This window comes from Pundamilia nyererei, unplaced genomic scaffold, assembly GCF_000239375.1.
Source record: "Pundamilia nyererei isolate P.nyererei 1_Seehausen unplaced genomic scaffold, PunNye1.0 scaffold00026, whole genome shotgun sequence".
NCBI lineage: Eukaryota > Metazoa > Chordata > Actinopteri > Cichliformes > Cichlidae > Pundamilia > Pundamilia nyererei.
The window spans coordinates 2,726,121-2,738,806 of record NW_005187427.1 but is presented as its reverse complement, the minus strand read 5'-3'; the positions used below and the strand labels follow the sequence as shown (position 1 = coordinate 2,738,806).

The following is a 12,686-nucleotide window of genomic DNA, read 5'->3' as shown; positions in this document are numbered from 1 at the left end:
CCAACACCAGTAGGCAGCAGGTGAAGTGTCTTGCCCAAGGACACAACGACAGAGACTGTCCGAGCCGGGGCTCGAACCGGCAACCTTCCGGTTACAAGACGAACTGCCAACTCTTTGATCCACGATCGCCCACGATCACTTTGAACATGATTTTGTTGATAAATTATTATCTTTATTATTATTATTATCATCATTAGTAGTAGTAGTAGTATTACAGAAGAATTTTAGCACTGTATCCTCCTGAGAACCGAGGAAAAAAGAATCTTCCCATTAAACGTTTTTTTCTTTGGATCTAAAAGAGGTAACCCAAATACAGGAGATATCACTGGAAAGCCCAGGAGGTCCTCTACGTAGTACATCAGGACGTAATAGGGTACCTGAAATAAGTCAAAAGATATAGACTAAAAACAAATGTCCATTACAGAGAACATGCATTAAACAGTGCTTTTGCACCAACAAGGGGATTCCCAAAGAGCTACTGGGAAACTGGCATAACACAGCACGTTGTTTAATGTGTCCTTAAAAAGAATTGAGGAAACAAGCGGAGGACAAAAGAAGAAGCGGCAGGTCTAAATATATACACATCTATAGCAGATGAGCAGCATCTGAAAATCGTGTCTTACGAACCAGTGGTCTTTGATTTATTTTCCTATCAATCATAGATTGGTCTCCCCAGAGCCCTCACCTCAGTGTGGGATCATCTCAACAGTGAAGAGAGCAAAATTCAGCCAACATCCACAGACGAGCTTTGAATGTCCTTCAAGATGCTTGGAGAACTATTCATGAAGATGACTGAGGTAACATGAAATGTTACCTAAGAGAGTTCCGGCTGTGTTAAAGAATTAAAGTTGATCTTACCTGACATCGACCGTCATGCTCATTACAATTGTAAAAACTCTGTTTTTGCCTTGGACACTGGATTTCCATGTATCTTTGCACATGTTTCAATGAAATCTCTGCACCCATTTCCCATTTTCTTAGGAAGATATAAAGAAATCTGGGGTGGCTCAAGACTGTATGCAAGCAAACTACACTGAGTAAAAACAGCTGCTAACTGTGAATTTTAGTATAGTTGAACCATGACATCACAAATTCTGAATGTGTTCATTTGTTAAAGTTTATGCCAGAATAAGATTTCATGCTGGTCAGTGCAGACATTTGGACCAGCCTCTAGAACATACCACAGTAATACTGACCACCAAATCTTCCCTCCTTACTGCACGTCATTTTGAGCCCTGCCCGTCATGAACTTTACATCAATGCAGACTTAAAAGGCGCAATAAAAAGTTAGACTTGAATAGTACTGACAGGACTATTAAAGACACAGCAAGTCTTTAATGGCACTTGTTTATCTTTGCACATGCTGATGAAAACTGTGTAGGCACAAGAATGAACTTTACACTACCGAAGCAAGAAGTGCTGTCACAGCCTCTGAGGTGCTCGTGACTCCCTACCAAAAGTGAAAGCCTTAGATTTCATATTTTTGCATGGAAAAAACTATTAGTTTAATCTTTTACTAGGGAGGTGGGATTATGCTTAGCCTTAGCTGAACCGTGGTTCACTGAAGTACAGTTATGCATAAAAGTTACACATTAATGTTTTGTTTAAGGTTAGTAGTCATGGTTCACCCAGTGTTATGTGATAGGAGCTGCCCTGATTAGGATGATAAGATTAACATTTGAATGTTGGACATTTGCTATTATTCAAATTCATATCTTCTTGCTTTTGAAGAATAAACATTAGATAAACCTTGCCATTAAATGTATACACTAGCATGCATTTTCCAACCTTCTTTGTTGTTCACGTCATGCATTAATGTTTGCTTATTCCTCATCATTTCTCTTGTAAATATGTGTGAGAACCACTGAGCCCATTTCCGTGCATGCATAAACACACTTGGCCTGTAATGCTGATCTAAGTTTGACCTATAGAGAAACAGAAATATTTTACCACCACACCTAAAAGTCATATTCCGTTCAATCCCACTCTGATTTTTATGCCTTTCTACAATAAAAATTTTAATGTAAAATAAAGGCTTTTGTTTTTAGATTAAAGGCCAACGTTTGTAGCATATCACAGCCTCAAATCCCATCAGATGAACAGCAGCAGATATCAATGTAGATGAAACACAGTGCACACCCCCTCTCTCACTGTAAACACCTCACAATGTAGCTAATGGGAGCAAATGTGCTGACAACATGAGAGGACACCATGCACTGTGATCAGTCAAATTCACCCGCCTAGCCTCTCAGCATGCCTTATCAGAAACACACACACACACACACACACACACACACACACACACACAAAGCAGAGTGTAAGCCTTTCACATGAATCCAATGAAACTGAGACTTTCACACCTGGGGGCTTCTCACCTCTCAATCCTTGTGATTCTATCAAGCCCACATGAACCAGATTTGACTGTTTTCCCCTTTATTTCAATAATTAGGGACATCACATATAACTGTCAACTGCAACCTCCTCACACACATTTTATCAGTCTCACACACTCACGCCCCTTCCAACCTCCACTTACTTTTCAAAGCCTGGATCAGAGCCTTGCTGTCTTTAATCAGCTCTTTGATGAACTTGTTGGTTTTGTCCAGCTCTAGTTCGTGAGACTTGAGTCTCTCCCTGAACTGTGGACTGTCCAGGTAGCAGTCGCTGAATTCCAGGGCAGGTAATCCCATCTTCTGCACCACCACCACCCGGCAAAAGAATAAACGATTGGGACAGCAGGAGGAAAGAGGAACGAGATGATGATGATGGAGGGAGAAAACCTGTTGTTCTGGTGCTGCTTTTGCTGTTGTAAATGATAGAAAATCCAATTACAACATGAAAACAACAGGGCGGAGATGGATCCGAGAGAAATCCCTACCTACATAACCTCGTTTTTCTTTGCAAAGGAAAACACTCAGGCAGACACACAAGGCAGCAGCAGTAACACAACAAGACATCCAATTAAAATTAAATTTCAAAAGGGGGGGGGGGAGACAGAGCTGAATAAGTGTCTGGAAATGGATTTCAAAGAAAATGTGTCCACTTGCTCAGGTAAGCCGGTGCTGCATTCCTCTCGAACGACTCATTCTGGACCGGACAGACTGAAACGGGGCCGAGGAGGAGGGAGGCAGCAAAAAAACAAAACTCCGCTCGTAAATGCGGTGTCTTCCCTGGGCGGTTTTAAATGTACTGTTTTCTCCCAGCACCGCTCAGCTCAGCGCCGCAGACCGTAATCAACCTACCCCGACAAGGATAATCCACTGATTGACGTCTGTCTAGACCAATGAGATGGCAAGGCACGACGTGGAGGGCAGTTTCGACCGTTTAGGGGCGGATCGAGCGGTGAGCTTCTCCAGAGCAAAGATGTGTGGGATAAAAGAAGGAGGGTCCACTCTGACCAAGTTTCCTGAAACTGCATTGGAAAAGTGAACTCTTAGAATTAGATGGAAAGAGCAGCACCCAGCATATAAACAGTGAAAATATTCGCACATTACTACTTCCTTCATAATTAATTAGTAATTAATACTTAGCAGGTAGGCTTAATTTTAGAAAGTCATCATTCTACCTTTGATACTTCAACCAATGTCAGCATGTTACACTCTAAACAGAAAAACAAAGAAAGTAAATCACTGGAAGAAAAGTTAATAGCTCACCAAAGTCAACACACATCTGATCTCCTAAGACCTGTAAATGTATGTACTGCATTTTATCCCGGTCCACTGGACCACTTCTGAACATCACCAACCACTACCCCAGCTTTGCCATCCTACATACCTGTGCCACTAGTTTACAAATCTCAGGTGTGGTTAATAATTAGTGCAATGTAAAATTATATGCCAATAGTTTATGTCATTAAAGTATGAAATTAAGCAACAAAGTGGTTGTCTGCTTTTGGTTTGTTTCTATGCAGTTATATTCGCTGTGTTTGATTACCACTAGATTCATCATATTTATGAAAAGCTAATGCAAGTCATCTAATCAGTAATCCCATTAAAAGGCTGTTTTTCTGGAGATGATGTCACTCACAGTGCTTCAAGCTAGGGCAATCAGCATACTATATCATGCACTTCCCACTACAGTGTACATGGAGGAAAATAAAGGGAGTATCAGGTACACAACAGTTACCTTTAAACCGAAATGATGAGCTTATTACTTTCTTTATTAATTTCTTGGTTTTTCCAAAAGCTCAAACGCCAAAAATATTTGGTTACTATTGTATAAAATGAGGATTTCTGAAAGATTGGAAGGCATATCTTTACATTTGAAGAAGAGAACGGTTTACATTTTGAGTCGAAATTGCTTAATTGTCTAAATTTTCAAAGTTTCTATTGAATGGTGTAAACTTTAACCCGTGGGGTAAAAACAATGTCAATTGGAGCTTCCCAGAAAGTAGGCTCGCTCTGGGATGAAAGACTAATAACTGGGTCACATGTATGAAATACTTTTCATTCATTTTATTTCAATGACCGGAACATGTTTCGGCTTAAAAGCGTCCCACAGGTCAAAACCTGTCAAAGATCGAGTGAACCATCTTTTTGTGAATAAACGATCTGTGTATGCAGCGGCTCCGGAGTCTGGTTGGTGGGAGGAGACGGTGATGTCATTTCAACCAGAGCGGGGAATTTCTGTAGAGAGGAGAGGTACCCACCAAGGCTCATCACCTCTGGCGCCCTCTACTGGTAAGAGGCTGCATAAACAGAGAGGGGGCATTACGTGTAAGAGGTGGGAACTCGGAAACCCTTGCGACTCACCCTGTCGTATATGTATTTCTGGGAGGAGTATGCAAACTGAGTTACTGTCGTTTGCGACACGCCAATTTAATGTTAATTTCGCAGTGAAAGAGCATACCTTATTTTTTGCACTGGATACTGGGAAAAACTGGCTGTGACTTTTGTATTTATCGCATAAAACCAACCACACCTGAGCGCACTAGTTTGCCTTTTCTGAAAATCTGTTCCATAGTTGTTTGCATCACATTAAAATAGCTGTGATATTTTATAATATAATGTAAAAATACGCCATATCATCAAAAAATATATATAATAGGCTGTAATAAATATGGTTCCAGATGGCTCTAAACTGGTAGTTTTAGATATGTTTTTTACACTCTATGACTCTCTTTGATAAGAGGGAACATCCGTTATATAGTGATCTGATCTAGCTGTGAGCACTACGGGTGGGCTGATAGATCGATAGTATCGATATTTGATGGAAAGGCGTGATTTGTTGCATTAGCTAATAACTGTGGCAAGTAAAAACGAAAGTGATTTATCTTTGTGTTCAAAATTGTTCAAATTAATAGTGATTTATCTTACCATGACTCACTGTTCTCCCCTACATAGGCTATTGGCTTTGGCAATACTTGCTCTGTATTTATTTGATATCAGCTTGATACTGATCTACCGGCAGATCCAGTAAAGCTTGAAGAGGCCTAATGCATTTCCGCCACTGATTCCTGTCCTGAGATCTCACTTCATGTCACTGATACATGCACACTAAGTGCATGTGGTTATTGTGCGAAAACAGCTCATATTTAGAAGTGTCACTTCCTCTGTCAGAGTAGAGCACTGCATCTGGTCGCTTGCTCATTACCCCATCTGTCACAGTCTGGTGTACGCAGACATGCAATGTACAGGAAGTCACCTGTTGTTTATGTATAAATTTTAAAAATCCAGGAGGCTAGTTTAAGAACCAGAATTAACCACCACACAACGAGGTGATGCAGGAAACAGATTTTTCTTTAGGATCAGCATTTGGTCTTAATAATTCTCTGATAACGCCAAGAAAAAATAGACCACAAAAAACTGAAGGGGAAGAAATTGTATCTGAAATGGAGAACATAGCACTTAATAAGACAACTGGAACAAATGCATTTTGATGACAAGCCCAAGACTGCCAGGAACTCAAGAATTTAGGTGGAATTATCTAGAGAAAAAGAAAGCACTGTTACAAACCTGCCTCAAGCATCAGACACATTATTGGGGATTTAATTTTTGACAGAATACTTGTAGATTAATGGCACCTAATCAGCAGCATGTGAAAGATAAAAGCGTATGATGACTGAGTGTCAGTTAGCCTTTTAAAGCCCCATAAAATGAATTCATGCAATATGAACTGAGATGAACCCAAGGAGAATTATCAGACTTTAGCTTTTTAATCTGCAGCTTGTAGTTTTTTGGTTCACTCACACCAATTTTTGGTGTCAAAGCTCTGACAAACAACACTGTCTGCACACAATCTCACTGGCAGGCAAGGCTGGTGTACAAACTACAACATTAAGAAGCTAATTAGCCACATATTTGTTTCAGGAATGGAAATATTGAAGTTGATATTCATCAGCTGATCACACTCAAATACACAAACACCCAATAAATGCTAGCGTGTAAATGTGCATTTGATACTACTTTCACTGTTCTGATACTGTGCCAATAAAAAACTGAGAATGCTGGTTTAATGAGAATGCAGTATAATGGTGCATGCTCTAAATATGCCTGTGTCAGCTCTGTGGACATGAACAGCAGACTTGATTTTTTGCAGACTGAAGCACCTCTAAGGTTAACCCATTCTGCCATCTTGTGGTTAATAGAAGCAAAGAAAAAGAAGCAGTTCAATGCTGATGGAACAGGTGAGAGAAAAGTAGGTCAGATTCCTCAGTTTTTGGTTATCACTCTTTTTTTTCTGCACATTCTTGACACGGTCTTGTGCCTGGTGATTACTTGACTTCAAAGTGATGGTTTTAACCTTTAGATGCACTGCAGATGATGAATTAGGGGGAGAAAAATCCATTAGAAGAAGACGGGGACAAAGTAGTCAGTGTGAATATATCACCTAGCTTGCACACCGCCACTGTTTATTCTCACATAGCTGCAGGAAAGACAGTGAACGGCTGCAAAAATAGATATTGAGATTGCCATGTCTTGGAAGCCATTTCCACCATTTTTAGAAATGTCAGCGCATCACAGTGCATATCCAAAAATGTCTATTTTTATAGGCTTTGGAAAATGCTTTTAATATGTGCTGCAGCATTTTGAATCATAAATTCCTATAACTCCCCCCAAATTCCCAACATTAACCTTGTGTAAGCGCTAATGTGAGGGTGTCGATCATTTCTGTGTTATCTTCTGGACTTACATTCCTTTTTTTTAATGTGTTTTCCTCTCAGAGCTGCTTCAGTGTTACTGCCAGTCAAAAATCAGCCTCATATCTTTTGGTTAACCTTTTAGGAGAGTGTGTCTGTTCTTTTTCAAGATTACAGAGCTGGAATTATGGAGGTACAAAACTCGACATTTCCTTCTTTCTGTTTTTTTTTTAATGAATCTTTGTTTTGGATATGAAATATTTTGTTGAAAATACAACTTTGTTTTTCCTTAATGCCTCATTTAAGTACAGTATTCCTCCATTTACACCCCACATACTTTTACTGTATACATGTAATGCACTCGTACTTTTGATACCTGCGCATTATATGTTTTGCACGAATTTTATGGAATCCTATTATCCTGTAATATGGGAAGCAGAACTTGGAATCCAAAGGCACTGGCATTATGTTAATTCTGGGTGCTGAAGTCATTCCCTTTGTGTCTCTTATAACTGTTTATATTGTGTTGCCTACCAGTGTCTCCAGGAGGACACCACTACAAGAATGTATCAGTGCTCAGTCAGACAGGCGGCCTGGCTCATTTCTAGGGTCTGGCTTGTCCTCCTTCTCCCTCTCCAGTCGTGGATGGTAATTTTAGTCCTGACGTTAGCCTGTTAAAATGCGTCCTCTGACGTTGTTAGAAGAGGGGGTGAGGTGAGGGAGGAGTGGATGGAGTTCAAATTCATACTTAAGAAGCCCGTATAAAGGCCAGACACTTCACTGGCAGAGAAAGGAGGAAGACAGTTTGGCACAAGAGGCCCCAAAAACTTTGTTTCAGCCAAGCCTCACCTAAGAGGAAAAAAAAGAGGACATGCTGGCTCAACGGGGGCACTGTCACATGACATTGTCACAGGTAGGTGAAGATGGCTTATTGTCTGTGTGGTAATAAAGTTGGCTAGTAATTAGTGCTGCAGAGTTAAATAAGGATCTTCATAACAAAAAATGAAGTTAATGTTTGTCTTTCTTTGTGCTTTCTTTTTGACTGTCTGGTCTGTGTGTGTACATATCTGTAACATAACTTTTCCCCTGCTTTTTGATACTTCTGCATATATATATATATATATATACATATATCAATAAAGATGTGGTTTGATGATCGTTAGAACAGCTTCTGGGTTTTTCCAAGGGTAGATTTATAGGTTAGTGATCACTGTCACTAACCTAGTTGTTTTGTTCTATAGGCAGGCCTGAAATACGAAAGAAACTGCTCAGTCAGAAAAGAGTGTTACTCAAGGGGTAAAGAGTTAAAGACAAGGTAACAACCAGTAGAGTGCACGTGAGAATAATGAAATATTGTGGTAGATGAGTGGTTACAGTATGTGGTACAGTCCGTTTTACCACATAGTACAATCTGTTAGTCAAAGGCCAAAACAACTTACAGAGAAGCCAATTCAAATGAAATAAGAGGAAACTTCTTGTGAAGCACATGTAGAACTATTGCCAAGTGATTCAAAGTAAAAGAGGTGCTAGAAACGTGCAAACTAAGGGTTGTTTACTCGGACCACTGCAGGGTCAACGGAAAGCCTCTTATTTTTGTGGCTTTTATTGCAACCCCCCCTCCCTTTCCCCCCCTTTTTTTTTTCAAACTTTACTTTAGCTCACCGTCATGCTCTTCATCTTTACACTGAAATAAACACTAAAATACACACAGATTCCAGCTCTCCTCCCACACATCTGTACTCTGACTCGGTCATTGGTTGGACTTTTGACGTCATTCCCACTTGCTGCTCTGTCCGAAGGTCCCCAAGCCAGTCTGGCACAAGCTCTCATATCCAGTAATCCTGTCCTCCAGATCTTGTTCTTAGGAAAAACAGACCGCCAGTGGGTAGGCCTTACATTCCTCCTGTGGCTTTCACTTTCCCTCGCTCTCTCTCTTTTTCCCCTTCTTCTCTCTGCTTCTTCCAAGACATTCCAGATGTGGGCTAACTTGGCTCTTCAGCAGCTATACCTCCGGTTTCAAATGATAACAAAGACCTGTGCGTGTTAGAGTATCTCCACTGGCTTGGTCTGCCACTGCTGTTTCTGGACTGGATTGACTTTATGACAGCTACCGCTGCTCTGGGATCTCAAGCATCCAGGAAATAAAAACTATACTGACAGTGTGGCTTTAAAATGAGCTTGACTGTTTTTTGGAAAAGCTGTTGAGGAAGCAGGGAATCCAGGGGTAAGACCAAGAGGGCTGCCTGGGCTCTAAATTCTCATATTGATAGTCGCTGATTTGTTGACGTGTTAACATGTCTGTTAAATCCAGCTGAACGATAGATTAGTGTTAATGCTTCAGAGAGTGTAGGAAGAATGTCAAGGGTCCAGTATCCCACTAGTAGGATTCAGCGTCATGTGTTTGCACCTATTTGTAAGATTATGCTGGCTAATATAAAACTTACTAAAGGGAAGTTAAACAATTACCACAAATTTCTCTCTTGGCTGTTATGTCCATGTGTTGGTTATTTTGTTGTCTAGCCTCACACTGATTTCAGGTGTAAGATTACATCACCCACCATCTGGAAATTATTTTTCCAAAGAGAATCAAAGTGATGCTCAGTTCTAAAACAAGTCTGGTCATGTTGCTGCCCCTCCTGGCCTTCATCCAGAACTGATCCCTGGATGGTTTTATCACTTCATAATAAAGTGTGTTCCTTAAAAGGCTGACAGAAAGTTACAGAGAGCCAGGCAGATGGAGAAAGTGATTAGGCGAGGGTAGGAAAGGGGAGCATTTCCTGTAATCATATTATGAAGGCGACGTTGTCCTCCCCTTCCTGTTTCGTCTTGTGTCTCAGCCGCAGTCCAGGTGACGTGAAGAGTGAAAACGTTGGATCTTCTCTGTCGTTGCAGACACAGGGACATCACGCTGCTCCGTCCATACCTCAAACTCTCTGTGTGATGTCTGAGGGAGACATTACAGTGCTGCCTTTTGGACCTGGGTCCCTGGACCTGTCCAAGCAGGAAGCCCAGACACTGACCAGGCTCTACAGTATGAATGGAGGCTATCATCTAAGGATTTTACCAGATGGAACCGTCAATGGTGGGAGGCAAGAAAATGACACATATGGTGAGGAAAAAAACAAAAGAACTGTTTGATTTGTGATTGCTGGTTATATTTCAAAATCAGGAGCCAGAGATTACGTGCAAGATATGAAGGGGAGGCTTTTAACTTTAGTTTCAACATTAGGTTAAAAGTCTTCGTGATTGTTATAATGATGGTAAACAAAAGAGAATGGGCAAACTTAAGATGTTTTGATTAAAGGTTATGAGGGTATGAGGAAAAGAGGACATCTTGCCACTAAAGGAATAATAATTAGGCTGCTGGTAAAGCTGCTCAGTGATTTGGTTTTGCAATAATAGCATCTTAACCTGTGTACACATTTGGACAGCAGGGCCTAGTTTCCCTGAAAAATACTTATTAAACTTTTATTCCGGGATATCACAGTTACATTGTTTTTACATGATTTGATCGTCCAGTTAACTTTGAAAAGAAAACAGAAAAAAACAAAAAAGCAATAACGCTGTGGTGTTGTGTTGTGTAATGTGTGTTGCAGACATCCTGAGGCTGAAGGCTGTGAGTGCGGGGGTGGTGGTCATCAAAGGTGAGGCGACAGGAAGGTATCTGGCTATGAACAGAAATGGACACCTCTGTGGAGTAGTGAGTTGTGTTTTTTATATATATATATATATATTTTGCAGTTTGACTTAAAAATGAATTTTGGATGGAAAGGTTGAACACTTACAGATTGCAACTAATGCTCACTGGTCCCGTTTGTCTTTCTATGTAACAGTTTCAATTCTTTTTTCATCAAGTCACACAATTGTTCATTCCTTTCTCAGCGTAAGTTTAAACTTGCTGATCGTTACAGTTTTGTAACGGTTGTGCAAAACAACCTAGACTGCAAAACAGTGGAAAGTTTCAGTGTAATTACCAAATTGCTGTGACTAATAATTTGTCACTGGGATGTCTAAAATAAAACAGACAAGCTTTATTTTAGAGGGTTATGTTGATTATTATTTTGGTGATTCAGTATGTTACAATATTCCTCGTTGTATCCTGCTCAGTTACTGTTTGTGAATGCCCGCATTACCTTTAACCGTATATTAGAGATATAATCAATCCTCCTCCCCCCCCTTTCATTTTCTTGCTTCAGCAAGCTCTGAACGATGAGTGTTACTTCCTGGAGAAATATGAAGAGAACCATCACAACACGTATCGTTCTCAGAAGTACAACTGGTACGTCGCCTTGAAGAGGAACGGCCAGCCCAAAGCCGGACCAGACACCCACCAGGGTCAGAAGGCCGTTTTTTTCCTGCCAAGGCCTGCAGGCAACATGTAAAGCCAGATGTCAGCAGGCACTGTATATTCGCTAAAATGTTTAAATGCACATTATTAGTGTAAAATTACACTTGACAAACGATTATGAGGTCACTGAAAATCGGTTATTTCTGGTAATGGCTGAGGCAAAACTCTTACTGGGCTAAATGTCGCTCTTCATACACAAATTTAACATTTGACTGAACAGTTTATAAATGATCATTGTATGGATATGTGATCATATCCAGCACAGTTTTTTTTTGTAAGTGCATAGCATATATACTTTATCTCACTGCAGATAGAAAATATATAAAGTGATTAATTTAAACCCTGATTTGAAACACCACAGGGAGGAAAAAATATGCAATTTACATGCGTAAATGTATTTAGCATTACTAATGTCTGGCACAAAAAAAGAATATAATTAAAGAATAAAACCAAAAATATGGCATTGAATTCAAAATTTAAGAAAGGAAAGATATTCAAGGTTTACAGTAGTAATCTAGAAATGTCTTATATGGATTGAATTAATAATAATAATTGAATTTCAATCAATAGATATTTAGTCTTCCTAAACAATTCCTCATTTTGTTATGAATATGTCGATCGAGGGAGTCAAGAGAGCAAAGATGATATGGTGTTACTGTGAAGCCAGAATTCTTCCTTTTAAAACAGCAGCTCTTAAATAATTTGTGTTGCTAAGAATTATTATTGTATTAATATATTGTATTTGTGTGACTGTTGGAAGGCTGACAGACCTATAAAAGCAGATGTGAAAACTTTGTCAGAGAAATGAGTGAAACTTTTATTAAGTGTGTTTATGTACGATGTATAGCAGGTATATAACGTAAGCTTTCTTTTATTTTGTAAAATGCTTCACAGTTCAAGTAAATTCCCCCCTTTTTAATTTTGATTTAAAATCCTGTTACTGTAACTTTATCCTAGATTATTATGAATATGTATTTATAAAGATTTATTGCTAATAACATTTAATTCTACTCAACATTGTAAAAGACATTTTCTAAATAATGTATGCTTACAGTGAAGGAATAAAAAGGTAACTATATCACCTTTTCACAAAGTAATACATATTGTATTCACTCTATTTAAATGTAATGATTAAGCCTGTATTATTATACATGAATGAATAAATACTATTTTTGATTTACTGTATTTATGATAGTTATTACCTCTGCCAAGGAGCAATATGTTATTGGTAGGAGTTTGGTTGTGTGCCTGTCATTCTTT

At 39.4% G+C, this 12,686-nt stretch overlaps 2 protein-coding genes across 8 annotated transcripts in view; one reads left to right on the top strand and one right to left on the bottom strand.

Annotated features, from left to right (window-relative positions):
• The window catches only part of LOC102195462 (rho GTPase-activating protein 26), an 88,723-nt gene extending 85,388 nt beyond the window's left edge, over positions 1-3,335 (bottom strand). Inside the window, exons 1-2 of one of the 4 annotated variants that reach the window (XM_005727787.2) lie at positions 3,243-3,335; positions 2,537-2,803 (exon numbers count right to left, since the gene is read on the bottom strand). In XM_005727787.2, coding sequence (XP_005727844.1) covers positions 2,537-2,690 — 154 coding nt within the window. In that variant the 5' untranslated portion in view covers positions 2,691-2,803; positions 3,243-3,335. Of the gene's footprint in view, positions 1-2,536; positions 2,804-2,878; positions 2,946-3,047; positions 3,163-3,242 lie in introns of those variants that run through there. The other 3 variants (XM_005727785.2, XM_005727786.2, XM_005727784.2) reach the window with 3 other exon arrangements.
• A 4,505-nt stretch (positions 3,336-7,840) lies between these two features.
• On the top strand, positions 7,841-12,578 carry LOC102194601 (putative fibroblast growth factor 1). 4 transcript variants are annotated; one of them, XM_005727780.1, is made up of 4 exons: positions 7,841-7,991; positions 9,971-10,187; positions 10,675-10,778; positions 11,275-12,578. In XM_005727780.1, exons 1-4 carry the CDS (start codon positions 7,950-7,952, stop codon positions 11,458-11,460), a joined length of 549 nt encoding a protein of 182 aa, XP_005727837.1. In that variant the 5' UTR covers positions 7,841-7,949; the 3' UTR covers positions 11,461-12,578. The 4 variants fall into 4 exon arrangements, with proteins under 4 accessions (XP_005727837.1, XP_005727838.1, XP_005727840.1 ...); XM_005727781.1 differs by lacking the exon at positions 7,841-7,991 and adding an exon at positions 8,908-8,963; XM_005727783.1 differs by lacking the exon at positions 7,841-7,991 and adding an exon at positions 8,918-8,959.
• The last annotated feature ends 108 nt before the right edge of the window (positions 12,579-12,686 follow it).